This window comes from Amblyraja radiata, chromosome 13 (assembly GCF_010909765.2).
Source record: "Amblyraja radiata isolate CabotCenter1 chromosome 13, sAmbRad1.1.pri, whole genome shotgun sequence".
Taxonomy (NCBI): Eukaryota; Metazoa; Chordata; class Chondrichthyes; order Rajiformes; family Rajidae; genus Amblyraja; species Amblyraja radiata.
In genome coordinates this window covers 49,599,533-49,619,336 of record NC_045968.1, presented here as the reverse complement: position 1 = coordinate 49,619,336, position 19,804 = coordinate 49,599,533, and the positions used below count along the sequence as shown (strand labels likewise).

The window sequence follows — 19,804 nt, the reverse complement described above, 5'->3', positions numbered from 1 at the left end:
TGTTGGAATTTGTTGCCTATTAACAGCAGTCATAATTCCAGAGTATATGTTTTTGGGTACTTGGGTGTAGTCAGCTGACAACTTGTCATGTTTCATGTATGAGTTATAACAAACTTTAACATGCGATGCGGCATTCATTCTTACCTTGAAATTAAAATGCTTTGATTTTTGCTCACTGTAATTGTACATACTATTAGGTGATTTCTAATCACTCTCCACAGGCAAGATGACCAGCTTCTTCTGTTTTTTTAAAATTTTCCCTTAAAGGTGAAAGAACTTTAAATTATAGAACCCAAAGCACAATGAAGGCTTAAGAGGGAGGCCTCAAGTGGGACACTAACTGAGCTGGAAAATTATTCAAAAAGGAAGAAATAAGGCATTTAGGTAGGTGAGAAAGAGTTATTTACGCTGATTGTAAGTGCAGTTTCTGGTCTTAAAGCTTTAGGAAAAATTTCCTTTACATACATTATTTCAGAGACAGTACATTGTTTTTAAAAGTCAAACAATAACAAAAAAGATTTTTATATTACAGATTTCATGCTCCATTCCAGCCATAGGCATTGATCTTGTAATGTTAGTGAGCCGGAATGACTAATCTCAATCCTGTATGTATTAATGTATCACCTTCAGTCAGAGAGGATAGGGAAAACAGGTCACTGTGCTATCATAATGGATTGCTTTGTTATTTAAAGAAGATATCGCTGTTATCACCTGCAGTTTCCTTAGATCACATTTCTGTGTGAAACAGCTGAGGAAAATTTAATTAAGAGTAAAGAATATTCTTTGTTCTTTCTCTTGTTCCTTCATATTTTATAAAATTATCAAGAAAGACCGGTGATGCTGGAAAATTGACGATTAACTCTAGTGCACTATATTTAGTGCCTTTATGTCCTACACGACCAAGTGAGACCCATTGGGTCCCATCCCCTCAACGCGCGGTCGTGGGGGGGGGGGGGGTGGGGGCACACACTCACCACCTCCCACACAAGCAGGGGAGGGAGTGGGGGGAGAGGGGGTGAGAGGGCGAGGGGAGGGTGGGTGTTTAGGGGGGCGAGTGGGGGGAGAGGGATGGGGTGGGAGGTGGGAGGGGAGAGGGGGAGAGAGGAGGGGGAGAGAGGGGGGAAGGGGGAGATAGTGGGGAAAGGGGGAGATAGTGGGGAAAGGGGGAGAGAGAGGAGGGGAGGGGGGTGAGGGAGGAGGGGGTAGAGAGGGGAGGGGAGGGGGAGAGAGAGTAGGGGGGAGGAGAGGGGAGGGGGGAGAGGGGTGGGGAAAGGAGGGAGAGGAGGAGAGAGGGGAGAGCAGCAGGGGGGTTAAAGGAGGACGGGGGGAGAGGGTGACGGGAGCCGTGCGGGTGAACGGGCTGCGAGTGAGCATGCTGCGGTGCCCACGGTGAACGGGCTGCGGGGCCCACGGTGAGCTGGCGGTGGAGATTCGAGGGAGGCCGCAGGTGGGCGCGATCTGAGGACAGTCAAAAGCAGCAAAGGGCCGGCCGATCATGGCTTCCGCGAGGGGAAGCCCACCCACCTGCGTGAGAGCCGGTTGAGTACGAGTCAACTGCGAGTTGGGGGGGGGGGGTTAACGTGTCTCGCAGCTCGTGCAAAAACAGTGCCCAGCAGGCTGCGCTTTGAAAACTGTGCACAGCTGGCCGTGAGGAGCAGAGCCATTGTGACGTCATCGTTTCACCGTTAGCGTGTTGTTTTTTCGAGCAGATGTGAATCTCAGACACAGAAATAAATACACACACAAATCCACACACAAATACATCCACATCCAAGATCAGAGTTTTATAAGTATACTAGACTAAGTGGGACCCGTTGGGTCCCATGTTCACACATGAGGGCTGGTATCCCGATGAGGAGTGCCTTTCAACTTCAAGCCAAAGCACCCGCCGCCATTTGCAGTAAGTAGTGCCTTTCAACATCAAACCAAAGCACCCAAGCCACCATTAGCAGTGGTGTATTAACGAGTGCCTTTCAAGCCAAAGCACCCGCCATCATTTGCAGTAAGTAGTGCCTTTCAACTTCAAGCCAAAACTCCCAAGCCGCCATTTGCAGTAAGTAGTGCCTTTCAACATCAAACCAAAGCACCCAAGCCACCATTAGCAGTGGTGTATTAACGAGTGCCTTTCAAGCCAAAGCACCCGCCATCATTTGCAGTAAGTAGTGCCTTTCAACTTCAAGCCAAAGCTCCCGCCACCATTTGCAGTGTAGTGCCTTTCAACTTCAAGCCAAAGCACCCAAGCCACAATTTGCAGTAAGTAGTGCCTTTCAACTTCAAGCCAAAGCACCCGCCGCCATTTGCAGTAAGTAGTGCCTTTCAACATCAAACCAAAGCACCCAAGCCACCATTAGCAGTAAGTAGTGCCTTTCAACTTCAAGCCAAAGCACCCAAGCCACCATTTGCAGTAAGTAGTGCCTTTTAACTACAAGCCAAAGCACCCAAGCCACCATTTGCAGTAAGTAGTGCCTTTCAACTTCAAGCCAAAGCACCCAAACAACCATTTGCAGTAAGTAGTGCCTTTTAACTTCAAGCAAAAGCACCCAATCCACCATTTGCAGTAAGTAGTGCCTTTTAACTTCAAGCCAAATCACCCAAACAATCATTTGCAGGCAATACCTTTTTACTTCAAACAAACCATATTTTCATTTTCAAACGACATTAAGGGGACTCACAGTTGAGTAGACATTTGTTAGTGTTACTCAGAGCTCAGAGAGACGTGACCCTCCAGAGATGCTGCCGGTCCCGCTGAGTTACTCCTGCATTTTGTGTCTATCTTCAAATGACATCACGCGCTCCAGACGGCTGTGCGGACGCATGATGACGCGCGCGACTGTCGCGCGTCAGTCACTACCAGCCTGTCGCGTAAATGACGGTCAAGTGGGACAGGCCCTTAAGGTGCCACAATATTGAATTTCTCACTTACGTCCAACTGCCTCTCCTCTTTTACCCATAAAACCCATTTTTAAGCAAGTAAAATGGGCTTAGTATCTACTATCTTTCCCCTCCTCAATATGCTTATTTCCCATCCCCCAGTCATCTACTCTTTTATACCGATTTTTTCCTCTTATCGTCTTCCCCTCCCCCGTCCCTTTACACCCATATCCCTCCCTTTGATTTACATTTCACTCCTCCTCTTCACTTCCTATCTGACAGACTTTATTTCCTTTTCACATCCTGAAATTTGTCACTTTTTCCACCCACCTGCCAATCACTAGTACCTAAGCATTCTCTACCACATCTACATGGAACTCCTTGTGATCTCAAACTTAGGACACTCTCGTGGTTATGCTGATGCATCCAGTTCAACCTCCTTGTTGATTCCTCTGATGATACATGAATTAAACAAAAATGAGTTAAAGCATTGCTTTATAATCATGACTTGTTTTGATGTATTTTTAATATGAATTGTACAGGGCAACATTAATTCTTTGGAATGCCAGAGGTTGTGGAGTGGCCTGATAGGTATATAAAATTATGAGAGGCATTGTTAAGTTGGACAGTCAGAACCTTTTACCCAGAATAGAAAATCAGATGCTCGAGGGCTTAGTTTTAAGGTGAGAGGGGTAAACGTTTAAAGGAGATGTGCAGGGCAGGTTTGTTGCATGGGGGGGGGGGGGTGCATTAAATACATTTAAGAGACTTTTGAATAGGGATATTGAAATGCAGGGAATGGACAGACATGGATTATGTTCAAGCAGATGTTTGGTCTTGGCATCAATTTCAGCATAAACATTGTGGGCCCAGCCTATCCCTATGCTGTTCTGTTCTATGTTCTATGTAAGTGCTGACACAAAACTTCAACTTTAAATAAATTAAAAACCAACTCAAAAGTATGACGGACAGTAATCTACTCCATCACTGGGATTCAGATATTTATCTTCCTAAGTGGATGAAACTTTTGAATTTCCACCATAGGTCCCCAGCGCTATTCTTTTTTTTCTGCCTCTTTAAAATCTACCCTTTTCCTCATAGCTTTTGGCATTCTATCCTAATCCAAATATCCCCATATCTGACTTGATGTCAAGTTTTGTTTGATGATTAGCATTAGTGATCATTTAGCAGTACTAGTTAAATAAAGTTTTTGTTCCTGGAAACAGATGATCTGCATTTGTGAAAAATCTATAGATCACTAAAAGTCTTAGAAGGGCTTCATTATTTTCCTGTTAAGAACAATTATATCTTAATTATTGTAGTTCATCTTTATGAATTTCTTATTGTCGTTTGGCACTCAATCCAGAATTTGAACCAAAATTAATACACAATTATCGATCACTGCTCACATTGCTTGGTATCAGAAAGGCAGGATGGCTCATTGACAGAACTTAAAATGGATATACTGAACCGCAAATGAAAGATACTCATAAATTCAAGCATAATAGTACAAGCAAACACATTTGTCATCATTCAGCAATAATATTGCAAAAGCTGCAATGAATGTTTTCAAGTGTGAGTGACTACATAACTCTTAAATATTGCAGACAGACATAAAATGCTGAAGTAACTCAGTGGGTCAGGCAGCATCTCTGGAGAAAAAGGAATAGGTATAGCATTCCAAACAATTCATTTTCTGGAAAATATATCTTACCAAATATCTTTCTGCATCTGTAATGGTTACCATAAAATTACCCATGAAGCTCAGAAATGCAATTTATGTAAGAACGACTCTGGCTTAACCCTTAGCTGCCCCCTTAAAAAGTTTAGCCACTAATTTTTCGGGGTAATTAGGATTAGGCGTTAAATGATGACTTTGCCAATGATATCCCATTAATTAATAAGAAATTTTGAACTAGTACTAGTATCTAACATTTGTGCATGATAAAATCTTTTTTTCCATTTTCTTTTCCTTTGCATCCTTTTCCGAGGCCAGACATTCAAAAACAAAAGTGTGGATAGGTACATTGATGCTTAAATCAAAATAAGAGATTGCTTCACATGATCTTCCCTCCCAGCTGTTTCCCTCTGTAATATAGAATATTTGTCCTGACAATATTCCATGTTCAATGGTAAATATGGAAACATTGTTTCAGTAAAGTGTAGACAGAAGCATAAAACAATAAATCAATGGACTGTATACCAAAGTTAAAAAACTGAAAAGTTTGAAAAAATAGAAAATGGGAAGGATGAAAAACAGCTCAACTATAAATTGGAACATGTTTGAAATTAAAGATTTAGCTCAGAAATAATGAATACAATGTTCATATTTCTTTTCCCAGAAGAACAATTACATTTTGAGGTAACATTTCCTCGGATCAGCAGAAGTTGAAAGAAAAGTTACACAAGGATAGAACGGCATATAGATCAATTACAGATATGGATTGAAAAATGGCAGATGAAATTTAATCTGGGCAGATGTGAAGTGTCGTGCTTTGTGAGGTCAAATGTATGGGGAAAGTGTACAATTAAGCCACATGCCTTATCAACATTGACATACTGAGTGGTCTTGGGTGCAATTTCTATAACACTCTGAAAGTGGCAAGAAGGTAGATGGGTCCAGGCATTGCATGGTATGCTTGCCTTCATCAGTAGGGGACTTGAGTATAATAGTCAGGAAGTCATATTGCGGCTTTATAAAACTTTGGTAAGGCTGCATTGGAAGTATTTTGTGCAGTTCTGGTCTAATGGTTACTCCATTGCAGGAAGAATATGGAGGCTTTGGATAAGGTACAGAAGAGGTTTAACAGGATGCTGCCTGGATTGAAGGGTATTGGCTATAAGGAGAGGTTGGACGCACCTGTATTGTTTTCTCTGAAGTGTCAAAGGCTGAGGGGAGACCTGATAGAAATATATAAACCAACAACAGGCATAGAAAGGGTAGATAGTTAGGGGCCTGTCCCACTTGGGCGACCGAATCCGTGAGTTCTGGCGAGGTTGCCCTCGACTCATACTCGCAGCATGGTCGACACAAGGTCGTAGGAGGTCTTTGTAACTCTCCTTCACGCTCGAGAGTAGTCCCCGCATACTCGAGGCCTCAGTTAGGTCACGGCATTTTTTTCAATATGTTAAAAAATGCCCACGAGTAAAAAAAGGTCACCATGGAAAAAATCGATATTTTTTTTACTCGTAGGTTTAGTCGTAGTAGGTCGGCATGTTAGTCGTAGGTAATCGAGGGTAGTCGAAGATAGTCGTAGATAGTCTTCATCATAGTCGAAGGGAGGTCGAAGGAGATCGAAGGAGGTCGCCTTCACTCTCCACTATTCGGTGTCCAATTTTCCCGAAGTTAGTCGTAGCTAGTCGAAGCTGGTCTTCAACATAGTCGAAGGAAGTTGAAGGAGGTGTTTAACGTCATTATTTTAAACTATTCTTTTTTTTTTTTTTTAATAATATTTTTATTAGAAGTAGACATATTATAAAGTATAGTTACATATTATAGTAAAAAAACTTTTCATATACATCAGTCATACATTATTAAAATTTTCAATTGTCGATTACTTCTGCTTCTAGAGTTTTTTTTATATAGAAAAAGAGAGAAAGAGAGAATAAAGAGTTACAAATATCAAAAAAACAAAAAAGGTGGAATGGATTACTTATAATACATCATTGGAGATAGGTTCGTAGATTATAAAGTATGACTTTTCATCTAATCCTGAGTTCAAGTTTCAGTTGGGTTTTCGTGCCGGGCCAATCTATCCCGTCAGATAATTAATGAATGGAGCCCATATTTTATCAAAAAGTTCTTGTTTGTCCATTAAGACAAGTCTAATTCTTTCTAGATAGAGGGTCTCCGACATTTCCACAATCCACATTTTAATTGTGGGAGTTGTAGGGCCTTTCCAAAATTTTAATATTAATTTTTTCCCGGTTATTATACTGTAGTCGAGGAAATTTCTTTGGCTTGTAGTCGAGGCTTGTAGTCGAGGACATTTCTTTGGCTTGTTGTGAGTGTTAAACTTTGCTCTGATATTCCAAGTATTATTAATTTTGAGTTTGGGTCCAGTTTTGTATTAATAACTTCTGAAATTATTTCAAAAATATCAGTCCAGAAATGTTTAATTTTTATACAATTTGCAAACGTATGTGTTAAATTAGCATCTAGATGTAGACATTTATCACAAATAGGAGAGATTTGTGGGAAGATTCTATTTAGTTTTATTTTAGAGTAGTGTAATCTATGTAAGACTTTAAATTGTATTAAAGCATGTCTGGCATTTAACGAACATTGATGTATATATTGTAAACTTTCGTCCCACAAATCTTTTATTTTAAACTATTCTAAACTCGCTAATTAGGTCGCCCAAATGGGACAGCCCCTTTAGAACCTTTTTTCCCTGGGTGGAAATATCAAAGACTAGAGGACATAGATTCAAATCTAAGAATGGGAAAGTTTAAAGGATATGTGCAGGGCAAATATTTTCACACAGAATGGTAGCTGCCGGAAAATGGCTGCCAGGGAGGGTGGTGGACGCAGATACGATAGTGGCGTTTTAAATGTGTGGAGAACGATGAGATATGGATCGCATGCAGGCAGAGGAGTTAGTTTAGCTTGACATTATGTTTGTCACAGACATTGAGGGCCAAAGTATCTGTTCTTGTGTTGTACTGTTACATGTTCTATGTTCTAATTTTTCTTGCAGCTGTCACTATGCTTTTCTGCAACAACATACAAAGCCAGCATCAGAGGTTGTCAGACAACAGAGGAAAGTTAAAATGACAACAGATAGCTCAAAATCACTATTGTGGATGGAATGGAGATGTTGGGATCATATGAATTGCAAGAGTTTCCTCTTTGTCCGAGTTTCCGCTTTTCCACTTCAGTTTAGTTACATCAGCTTATTCAAAGTGTCTTAAATTTCAATTCTGACACTTCATTCCATCACTTCTATTCCTTCATTATATCCCAATTCATTAGTCTACTACTATCTTGGCTGCTAATGCACTCTCTTTCCTTATAATTCTTCAGCATGTTGCTTAACTAAAACAATATCCTGTCATGATTTATTTTGTATATTTTTTAACCACTTTTCAAATTAGTTTAATCAAATCACATGAGCCCAATTTTTCAACTTTGTAAAATAGTCTGACTGATATATGAATTCACCTGTCCTCTCTGCATTGGAGTATTGGGTGTCTTGGATAATGCCAGTGCATTCCAATTAAACCTTGAGTTTTCAAAATAGTGTGGTACAAAGTCAATCATTAATTCTCCTTAGCAATGGATTTACAATAAGACAGATATCTGTTTAAAGTTTTTCCTTTTGTGTTTTGATAGTTTTTGTTGGTATTTAGAAATGAATAAAACTCATGGTTGTAAAATAGTAAGAGTAAAATATCAATGATTTTAATTTGAGTCTGTAAACTCATCCCATCTAATATAATTGGGATTAAAGTATACTGTCAGTGTTTTCATCACTTTTCACTTTATCTTTAAAGAGCGTTATTATTAAACTTAGATGTGGAGCTTTGCACAAAAGCTTATTCTGTTCAGTATGTCATCATATCATTTGCGTTTTAATTGCTTGGCTGCGCAACCAGTTTCTGCAAAAACAAAAGCCTCATTCTTTCTGTAGTTAAACCTATTGAAGCAGTCGAAAAGCTATCCTTGACTACCTTAATTCATGGTTAGTTTAAAGATACAAGTCTTTCGGCTCTCCGAGTCCACGCCGACCAATGATCACTCGCCCACTAGTTCTATCCCACACACTAGGGACAATTTATAGAAGCCAATTAACCTACAAACCTGCACGTTTTTGGAACATGGGAGAAAACCAGAGCACCCGGAGAAAACTAGTGCAGTCACAGGGAGAACATACAAACTGTACAGACAGCACCTATAGGCAGGATCAAACCCGGTTCACTGGCACTGTAAGGCAGCAACTTTACCACTGTACCACTGTGCTGACCTGTGTGTCCCATAAAATAATCAAAAATGCTATTCTGGTTATCTAAACCAAGAAAGTTACATAAAGAATATGCAAGGCACATTCTATAAAGATGAATTGTAGCTTATAGTTAACTACATTTCTTTTTTTTAACTGCATGTTCTTTTTTCCATGTTTCCTGAGTTTCATTCTTATTCAAGAGAGATAAGGCTGTCCTTCTCATATTTGCTCAATTGGTCAGAAGATTAATTTGACCATTGTATATGACATTAGAAGATAAGGCAGATTTTTTTGTCCACCTCAAGCTAAATGATGAGTTTGACCACAGATAAGTTAAAATTCCAAGAGCAGATTCCAAAGTACAGCAGTAAAACACCTGTTGCTATATGTACCAATGGTTTAACTTGGGTTTATCTATTCCTAAAATATGTATTATAACACTCTTTTCAATTACCATAAATCAGTTTGAAACAAATTTCAATGAAATAAATGTGGATAATGCAAATTTATATATAAACACTATTCAAAGTACAATAAAAATTGTGTATTTAATACTGTGATGAATGCCTTAGAACATATTCTTGCATTGCAAATTCAAAAATGCTGATTATAAAAGTGTACAAAATTAACAAAAATATTTCTAGGACGGATACCTTGACAGGAATATTAAAATGTCCAACAGATTAATCTTAACCCCTTATCCTAAATACTTGTCAATTTAACCCAGTTTAATTCCAAAGACTTAATGATAACTTAATTCATCTTTCTGAGTTGAATTAGTTAATCTGGTGGATTTTATTAGGATTAACGCAACTGAATTCTCATCAGGATTCAGAAAGTTTACACAATCAATTAATTAAATTTGAAATGACAGATACATGGCAATTGTGCTTATTTTTGCTGTACTAAATGTGTTGAATGCTAAAAAACAACTGTTGGAGGAAATCAATGTCCTGAATGCAGGGTTTCAACGCGAAACATCAACAACCCCACCCCCCCTCCCCTTCCTGCTACGGATGCTGATTGATCCTCTGAGTTCAAGTCAAGTTTATGGCCTTATGTACAAGTACAGTGAGGTAGAGGAACAATAAAAATGTTGCTGCATAGACTTAGAGAAGCTCGCAAAATCATGAATTATACATAAATTACACGTAACATTCTGCAGGATGGAAAAAAGAAAGAAAAGATTTGCCATGTCTAAACATTTGTGCAATAAACAGTGACACAGTGGTGCAGCGGTGGAGTTGCTGCCCGAGACCTGGGTTCCAGCCTGACTACGGGTGCTGTCTCTAAGGAGTTTGTACGTTCTCCATGTGACCGTGTGGGTTTTGTCCGGGTTCTCCGGTTTGCATTTTGCTTCAGTTTCCAACATCTGCAGTATCATAGTTCAGTCTTTAGTACTGATACCCTCTCAAGCCCTTGCAATAAATGCAAGACCAGCCAAAATCCACTTCAAAACAACATTAATGACTTCTTCTCTGACCCCTGTCTGACATTCCCCAGTACCTCCTCATATGGTTTGGTGGTAAAGTTTATTTAATAATTGCTCCTATGAAATAATGAAGGATATTTTAGATCATTAAAAATAATATGTGATTTTGATTGCTAAAAGCAAGTTGATGGTTGCCATCAAACACAATGGTGCAGAAACAAAGAACTGCAGATGCTGGTTTATACCAAAGATAGACACAAAGTGCTGGAGTAACTCAGTGGACCAGGCAGCATCCCTGGAGAATAGGGAAGGAGAAAAAGGACACCCATCCTTTTTCTCCATAGATGCTGCATGACCTGAGTTACAAAAGTGCATTTTATTGTTGCTAAAATATCAGGAGCATGTAAAGACAAAAGATTCTTTGGATCACGAAGAAATTCCTCCTGGAAGCGGACAATTCTACAAGAGTCTGCACGGAGGGACAATATCCAGGGAGATGGATCTTGGGGATGAACGCTATCCTCTGCATCTCTGGCTTTCAACACCAGTGCAATCTCAAGCATACTCAGCACAGATATGAGACCCATGCATGCGGCAGAATAGTAATGTAAAAATGTCCTCTCAAGAGGTGATTTTCCTGCCCTTGTTAGTCCAGGGAGGGCATTAGTCATCAAGAACGATGTAGAAACCATTATTATGTGCTACATGATGCAATATCTAGCAAACCGGTGCTGGGGAAAGAGAAACGACCTGATCCAGTCTGAGGACTATAATACAGAGCTTGAGGATACAAAAAGGCTGTCAAAGGATGTTCCTGCTCAAAATCTGCTGCTTCATCTTCCAGATGAGTGGCAAAGGCAAACATTGGCCATAGGATATAGAGAATGATTCGCAATATCTCTGCAAAATAAAGTTCCACAAAACTCCCAAGTTATCCTCTCCACACCACTGTTTTTAACCACCATCCATGCTCATCACCAAACACATGGGACTTGGTGTCAGCACTCATCTCTGCAACTGTATCCACGACTTCCTGACCAACAGACCCCCAATCAGTGAGGATAGGGGACACGGGCACATAGGGCTCCACAAGGATGCATTCTCAGCTCCTTTCTTTACCCCTTGTAGACCCATGACTGTGCAGCCAAGTACAAATCCAATTCAATTTACAAATTCACAGACAACACCACTGTTGTGGGCTGGATTACAAATAATGATGAGATGGAGTACAGGAAGGAGATTGTTAACCTTGTAACCCGGTTTCTAGAGAAGAGCCTTTCACTCAATGTCAGCAAGAAACGAAAATAGTGGTCGACTTGAGGAAATGAAGCAATACGCATTCCCCGTTTGCATTGACGGGGCCGAAGTAGAGATGGTTGAAAGCTTCAATTTCCTAGGAGTAAATATCACCAACAACTTCTCCTGGACCACCCATTATGAAGCAATGGCCAAGAAAGCACACCAATGCCTCTACTTCCTTGGAAGGCTGAGGTGGTTTGCCATGTCCCCAACAACTCTCACCAACTTCTATAGATATGCTGTAGAAAGTATTTCATCGGGATGCATCGCAGCATAGTTTGTGAACAGCTCCATCCAAGACCACAAGAAATTGCAGAGAATTGTGGATGCAGCCCAGACCATCACACACACCAACCTCCTTTCCATTGACTCACACTGCCTCAACAAGGCCACAAGCATAATCAAGGATGGGTTGCACCCCAGCTGCTCCCTCTTCTCCCCTCTCCCATCAGACAAGAAGTATAGAGGTGTGAAAACGCAAACCTCCAGATTTCTTCCCAGCTGTTATCAGGCAACGTAACCATCCAACAACTAGAGAGGAGTCCTGAGCTACTATCAACCTCCGACTATCTTTGCTTGGACTTTACTGCACTTGCACTAAACATTATTCCTGTTATTCCCTTTATCATGTGTTTACAGAATGGCTGGATGGTAATCATGTATTGTCTTTTCACTGACTGGTTAACGCCCCAGCAACCCTTCCAGGTGAAATAAAGGACCATGTCCACCTCTTCCAACCTTGTCTATTGCATTCAGTGCTCCTGATGTGGCCTCTTTTACATCGGCAAGACTAAGGTTAGCCTATCCAACTGTTTGGTCAAACACTTCCACGTGGTCCATCAAGACCTGCTGGAAATCTCGGTTGCCAACCATTTTAATTCCCCTACTGACATTTCTATTCTTGTCCTCCTTCATTGCCAGGATGAGGCCAATTCAAACTGGAAGAATAGCACTTCATGTTCTGCTTGGGCAATCTCCAATGCAATAATATAAAAATGTAAATCTCCAATTTCAAGTAATACCCCTACCCTTTCCTCTGCCTACCTCCCATCCTCACCCCTGTGTGCACATATTTCTCTCACTATCTCCCACTATCCCATCTCTCTTCTCCATCTGCTCATCTTCTGTTCCTTCGTCCCCTATTATCTTTTTAGCCCCCCTCTTTCCTCTCCCTCCTGTCCCATTCCACCTATATCATTCCTCTAGCTTTTCATTTCACTCCTCCTCTTCTGTCCTTTTGACATCTTATTGTTTCATTTTCATCTCTAGCCTTTGTCACTTACTCCACCCATCTTCCAATCACCCCCCCCCCCCCCTCTCCCCTCACATGCATCCACTTATCACATGCCAGGATTTACCTCACCTTAACCTCTCTTTTCCAGCTTTTTGTTACACCTATTCCATCAGTCTAAAGAAGGCTCTCGACCCAAAACATCATCTAACCATTTCCTCCAAGGAAATATTTATGTCTTACTTGTATGGGTATCTGGTTCCGATAAATGTTTTACTTATTTACCCTTCTTTGCTTAAATTTTTTTTTCCCCCTCCCAGACATTAAGATTGATTGATGATTTCAATTTATCGATGAATTTTAGATAACTCCATAGATGTTTTTAATACATTGGGTAAAAAGAGTTTTGAAACTAATTCAATATGTGTGTTTTGTGGTAAAATGAAGATGATTATAATATACAGTATATGAAACTGGAGTGTTTACCATAATTAATTTTTGAAGAGATAATAGAACAATTTTCATTTTTATGCACATTGTTAGCTTAGGTAAATTATGGGTTAGATGCTGGTGTATATGCTAAAGATAGCCAACAGGACCAAGCTCCACCTTCTCCCGCCCATACCTCCCCCCTCCCCCCTCCCCCACCCCCTCGCCCCAACAATAACCTTCAAAGAGGTTAAGGACATGTGCAGACACTTACAATTTGGGAACTCCAAGTGCCCCTCTCAAAGCTGTCAGATAAGGATTCCAGGAAAATATCCCTCATTAGGTATAAAAGTAAAGGTTGTCCTACCTTTCTCTAATATTTAATTTCCCCTCTTTGGGGAAATATGTACGAGTGTGCTTTTCATATCACCTGTATGTTCTTTTCGGGAAGGCTGCTGTTTAACTCTGCTCCCCTGATGATTTTATGCTAGGACTAAGAGATTATATGATTTCAGTTTACTAAAGGCCTTCGCAAATTTACAATGGGGCATGGTTTTAACCTTATCAATGTTCATTGGATTTTGACCTGAGTTTAAGCGTTAAAAGGTTATTTTCTTCATGCTAACGCTAGCAGAAAAAGTTGCTGTGAGTAAAAGGTGAGGACAGCCCATGGAACGGATGTTGAAAAGATAAAGACTAGCATTCATATACTGTCTTTTTTGATTAAAGATATTACATGTATTTTGCAGTCATGATGTAGTCTGAAGATATGATATAGGATAAAATTCACATATAACAAATTCCCACAAATAGCAATGTAATAAAGATTAGATAAACTATGCTTGTGATTGTTACTTCACCTGGGATAACTTCACCATTTTTCTTTGGAATAGAACAGTGGGATTTTTAAATTCATGCAAATGAGGGCAGCTCCAATAGTGTAGTGAACACTGGAGGGTTAACCCAGAAATGTATGCTGATGAATGTCGATGAAGTGCTGGGGGGGGGGGGGGGGGGGGGCAGAAGGATACTTTGTTTTATTTTGTCCCACTAGGAAATTTGTGCAAGTAATCAAAGAACATCACCTGACGAGAACATCATCTGTGCCATTCAGCTGTCTGAGCTTTAAGCACTGGTAATTTCTCTACTCTTTACCTCTTTCTCCTCTAACGTGGGGATACATGGAGAAAAAGATGGGTAAAAATCAAAAATGGATGGCACAATTGAGCAGTGTTCTCATTATGACTACAAAGGCTTCCTCCGGATCTGCCTGTTCCTTTTGTGTCCTAAAAGCCAATTGGTAAATTGGTTGATTATTGTACATTATTCTGTGTCGGAGGGTGGTAGGAGAATCAGGTGTTTGATAAACCCTCTGTACGACTTTGGTCAGAACACATATGGAGTATTGCATGCAGTTCTGCTCACCCCATTACAGAAAAGATGTGGAGGGTGTGGTGAGGGTGCAGTGGAAGTTTACGAGTATGCTACCTGGATCAGCCACAGGGACAGGGTCGGATAGACGGATTGCTTACTCTGGAATTTCAGTGCCTGGGTAGAGTGGATGTGGAGAGGATGTTTCCACTAGTGGGGGAGTCTAGGACCAGAGGTCACAGCCTCAGAATTAAAGCAAGTTCCTTTAGGAAGGAGATGAGGAGGAATTTCTTTAGTCAGAGTGGTGAATCTGTGGAATTCATTGCCACAGAAGGCTGTGGAGGCTATCAATGGATATTTTTAAGGTAGAGATAGACAGATTCTTGATTTGTATGGTGTCAGGGATTATGGGGAGAAGGTAGGAGAATGGGGTTGAGAGGGAAAGATAGATCAGCCAGGATTGAATGGTGGAGTAGACTTGATGGGCCGAATGGCCTAATTCTGCTCCTATCACTTATGAACGTATGAGGGGAGACTGATAGAAGTATATAAAATTATGAGAGGCATAGAATATGTAGACAGTTAGAAACTTTTTCCCAGCGTATAAATGTCCAAAACTAGATGTCCAAAACTATAAAGTGAGAGGGGGAAAGATTTTTTACAGAGTGGTGGAGGCCTGGAATGCAACGCCAGGGGTGGTTGTGGAGGCAGATACAATAGTGGGGTTTAAGAGGCTTTTAGATAGGCCCATAGAAGTGCAAGGAATAAAGGGATATGGATCATGTACAGGCACATGAGATCAGTTTAACTTGGCATCCTGTTCGGCACAAACATTGTGGTATGAAGGGCCCATTCCTGTGCTGTACTGTTCTCTGTACCAAAGCTCATGCTGATTGGTTGATTTCTATTAATTGCCCACAATGTCAATGGGTGGTAGTGGAAGGAGGTACAGGAAAATAAACGGGAGATATGAATTGATGAGAATACTGTCACGACTGTTATGGGTCAAATAGTTCCATATTATATTATAGGACAATTTGGGAAATACCAAATTGGCACTTTTGTTCTGTGAGGAAAACTGGAGACTTTACTGAATTGGCTGCATCGAGGCCATAAGGTCATAAGTGATAGGAACAGAATTAGGCCATTCGGCCCATCAAGTCCACTCTGCCATTCAATCATGGCTGATCTATCTCTCCCTCCTTGCCCCAATCTCCTGCCATCTCCCCATAACCCCATGACACCCGTGCTAATCAAGAAGGCCATTGCACTCTACTGTGCACTTCATTCTTCCTTGTTTCCCGGTATTGTCAATACAACAGTGCAAATCATATTTAGTCAAGTGCTTATGCCGTTAATTCCCCTTTGGAAGGCTCGATTGATTCTGCTATCTAATAGGTAGCATGTTTCAGATTAAATCCCTTCCCTCTATTAGATTAGAATATTTAGTTCCCCATCAGAGAACTTCTCAATATCAACAGTGAAGATTGTGGTAAGCTATTCTATTTCACTTTTACAAATAAAACAGATCAAATTGGTTTAAAGGAGGAAAGACCTCTTGGGTATTTGCTAACTCTATCAACCTTCCAGGTACTGGTGAAGTTAATTCAAGGGATTTGAGTGGTCAGCTGATTTCTGAAGCTTTCCGATTTTTGTTGAGACAGCTTATCTTGAAGTGAAATAATTTTAAAAAAGTTGTTTTTCAGTCTGCCTCACAATATATTAGGAATCTGACCATGAGCTCATCGGAGTATGCAACGTTTGCAGGTAGTCCCTGGAAGTGGTCTATGGGTGTGCCTGAACATTTGCAGCCAACGTCGCTCAGAAAAATAAATAGAAAGTCCTCATCGCAGCATGAGTGTTTGGCATGTTTGGGAAAGACCAAAAAGCAGTGAGGATTTCATTTCCATCATTAAGATTTTGAACATGTGAAGCAATGAATGATTTTGAAAGTTAAAGTTAAAATCTTGAAATTTACATTTTGTGTTTATAAAAAAAGTGAATAATTTTCATTAAATAATGCCTCTACAAATTTAAAACATTTGTTATTCTCACTTTATCAATAATGTGTGGATAGTTTTAATTATGAGTATTTAACTCATCCATCACAACGTGTGTATTTCTTTTTCAATAAACATATTTTCTTGCCGTTATATGCACAGCAACATTTCTAACGGATTAAGGAGTGCCCCTTTAAAAGAAACCCAGCGAAACACAAAGTATGCAGTGTATCAGGTTCAGAAAGACGCGCGGGATCGTTGAGCACAGAGCAGAACGTCCTCGTTTCATGCACAATCTGGTCTTGAAAGTAAATCTTTGGGCTTTGGCGTTAAATTAGGAGGAAAGTTATTTAACTTTTCCCGGTTCATCACATAAAACTCCAAAGACCTATTGCAATTGACAATATGATTTGGGGAAAGTCCGAATCTTAACTCCCGATAAACGCCTCTTCTTACAATCATTAACCGGACAAATACGAAGTGGCGCACTGTGAACTGTATAAAAGGGAGCTGAGAAAATCAAGGTGGAATCGTCCTCAACCCTGGTCGCACCATGCGGTTTTCCACTACTGTGTGCATTTTAGTCGGCATCTTCACTTTGGGTAAGTACAATAAAGTCTTTCAGTTATAGCCAAACTCAAAGTTGTAACGTGAGGCTAAAAGGCAGAAAAGGCTACCAACCAAGTCGATAATGCTCAGTCTGTTTGGACAGGGGGAATGCGGAGGAATCCAAGAAAAAAGTTTCAAAATAATTAGAGCGCAGTACCTTATGTTGTAACAAGCAGAAACTAATTTAAAGTATTCTTGAATATTTGTCATTTATTTTTTGTTGAAAGAATGTAAGATTTATATAACTGAATGCCCTTTTGGACTTTTATATGACCAATATAACCTTAACTACGTGGGATGTTGCTCCTCCAAGACTATCATTAGGGTAAATTGGGATTCGAATTCAATTAACATTACAGTAAATTCAGATTTGAATTCAGCGTGCCAAATCCAAACTCTGAATCTGCAGAAGGAGAAAGATATGGTGACTCTGCACTAACCTACCGCAAAGTCTGACACGTACTCAGTCACTAGAGGGGTGGCTGACACTGATTACACTTGTATCTAGACTGGCAAAGAGTGATGCATTAAGATCAGTCAACTAACAAGTGCTACAATACACTTGTATGTGGAATAAAAAGAGCTTCGACACATCCTACCTGTCAGCTAATAGATTACTTTTCAAAATCCTTTTGTTTGATGGACCCAGAACCTATGTACAAGCCTACTACAACTTGTCCAGTCGTGGCTTGCTAAATACCCAGTGACTCGGACTGAAAGGAAAAAAACTGAAGTACACCAAGTTTAGGCAGGCAGGATCATTCAAATCCCTCGATGAGTGTTAAAAGTGTAAAGGGATATCAGGGCGTGCAAAGAGGGCATGAGATCAAAGGAAAATCCCAAGAGATTCTACAGGTACATTAAGAGTAAAAGCGTGGCTAGGGAGAGAATGGGTCCCTTAAACATCAGCATAACTATCTATGTGTGAAGCCACAGGAGATGGGCGTGATTTTTAAAGAATATTTCTTATCAGTCTTTCCTGTGGAGAAGATCGTGGAAGTTAAGAAATTGAGGCAAATGAATTGTGATGTCTTAGACCAGAAGCAAATTACCAAAGAGCAGGTAATGGTGTCATGAAGCGCATTAAGGTGTATAAATCTCCAGAGATGAGACACAAAATGCTGGAGTAATTCAGCGGTTCAGGCATCATCTTTAGAGAAAATGGATAGGTGACGTTTTGGGTCAGGACTGCTTCAGACTGATTGTGGGGTTGTGGGGGGTGGGTGTGGGGGGGGGGGTGTGGGGGGGGGGAAGAGAGGGACTGGAAGCAAACAAAAGACCAGGATGAGTCATGGCCGTCAACAGATGACCAGACAGGGATGTTCCCTGATAGGCCAATTGTTGGCTAGGGACGATGATTCCAAGAGAGAAACATCATTGTGGAATGTGGACTGTTAGTGGAGTAAGGTGGGGAAGGGGAGAAAAGACAAGGGGAGGGAAGACTGTTGTGAAAAATCACAGCAGGATCTTGATCAGCTAGGTAAGTGCGTCAAGGGATGGCAAATGGTATTCAGTTTAGCTAAGTGTAACGTGTTGCATTTTGGGAAGTCAAACCAGGATAGGACTTTCATTGTGAATGGTAGTGCCCTGAGAAGTGTTGTACAACCGAGAGAGCTAGAAGAACAAGTACATAACTCCCTGAGAGTGGCGTCAACAAGTAGACAGGGTGGTGAAGGCGGTGCTTGGCATACTGGGTTTCATCAGTCAGTGCATTAGTATGTTGCAGTTATACAAGACTTTGGTGAGGCTGCACCTGGAATATGTACAGTTTTGGTTACCTTGGTAATGAAAAGACGTCATCAGGCTGGAATGAGTGCAAAGACAATGTTTCAGGACTCAAGAGTCTGAGTTATAAGGAGAGGTTAGGCGGCCTAAGATTTTATTCCCTGAAGCAAAGAAGACTGAGGGGGACTCAGATAAGGCAAATGCACACTGTCTTTTCCCCAGGAAATGGAAATTTAAAAAAATGAAATGGCATAGGTTTAAGGTGAGAGTGAAAGATTTAATAGGGACGATGGGTAACTCCTTCACACAGATGATGGTGTGTATATAGAGCGAGCTTCTGAGAAAGTGGTTGGGACAGGTAAAATAAAACATTTAAAAGAAAAAATAAAGACAGGTACATGGATAGGAAAGTTTTAGAGGGATAGAGTGGCTGTGGAGAGGATGTTTCCACTAGTGGGAGAGTCTAGGACAGGAGGTCATAGCCTCAGAATTAAAGGACGTTATTTTAGGAAGGAGATGAGGAGAAATGTCTTAAGTCAGAGCATTTTGAATCTGGAATTCTTTGCCACAGAAGGCTGCAGGCCCAGTCAGTGGATATTTTTAAGGCAGAGATAGATAGATTCTTGATTAGTACAGGTGTCAGAGGTTATGGGGAGAAGGCAGGAGAATGAAGTGAGGAGGGAGAGATATATCAGCCATGATTGAATGGCGGAGCAAACGTGATGGGCTGAATGGCCTAATTCTATTCCTTATGATATGGGCCAAACATAGGTAAATGGGACTAATGTGCATGGGCATCTCCGTCAGCATGGGCAAGTTGGGCCGCAGGGCTTGTTTCCATGGTGTTTGGCTCAATGACACTCGCAAAGACATACAAAGGTGGCCTTGGCAC

At 40.7% G+C, this 19,804-nt stretch overlaps 1 protein-coding gene across 2 annotated transcripts in view; it reads left to right on the top strand.

The window, feature by feature from the left end:
• Window positions 1–16,806: 16,806 nt before the first annotated feature.
• The window catches only part of meltf (melanotransferrin), a 66,719-nt gene continuing 63,721 nt past the window's right edge, over window positions 16,807–19,804 (top strand). For both annotated transcript variants that reach the window (XM_033032048.1, XM_033032049.1), the window contains exon 1: window positions 16,807–17,180. In XM_033032048.1, the coding sequence (XP_032887939.1) occupies window positions 17,132–17,180 (49 nt within the window). In that variant the 5' untranslated portion in view covers window positions 16,807–17,131. The remainder of the gene's footprint in view (window positions 17,181–19,804) is intronic.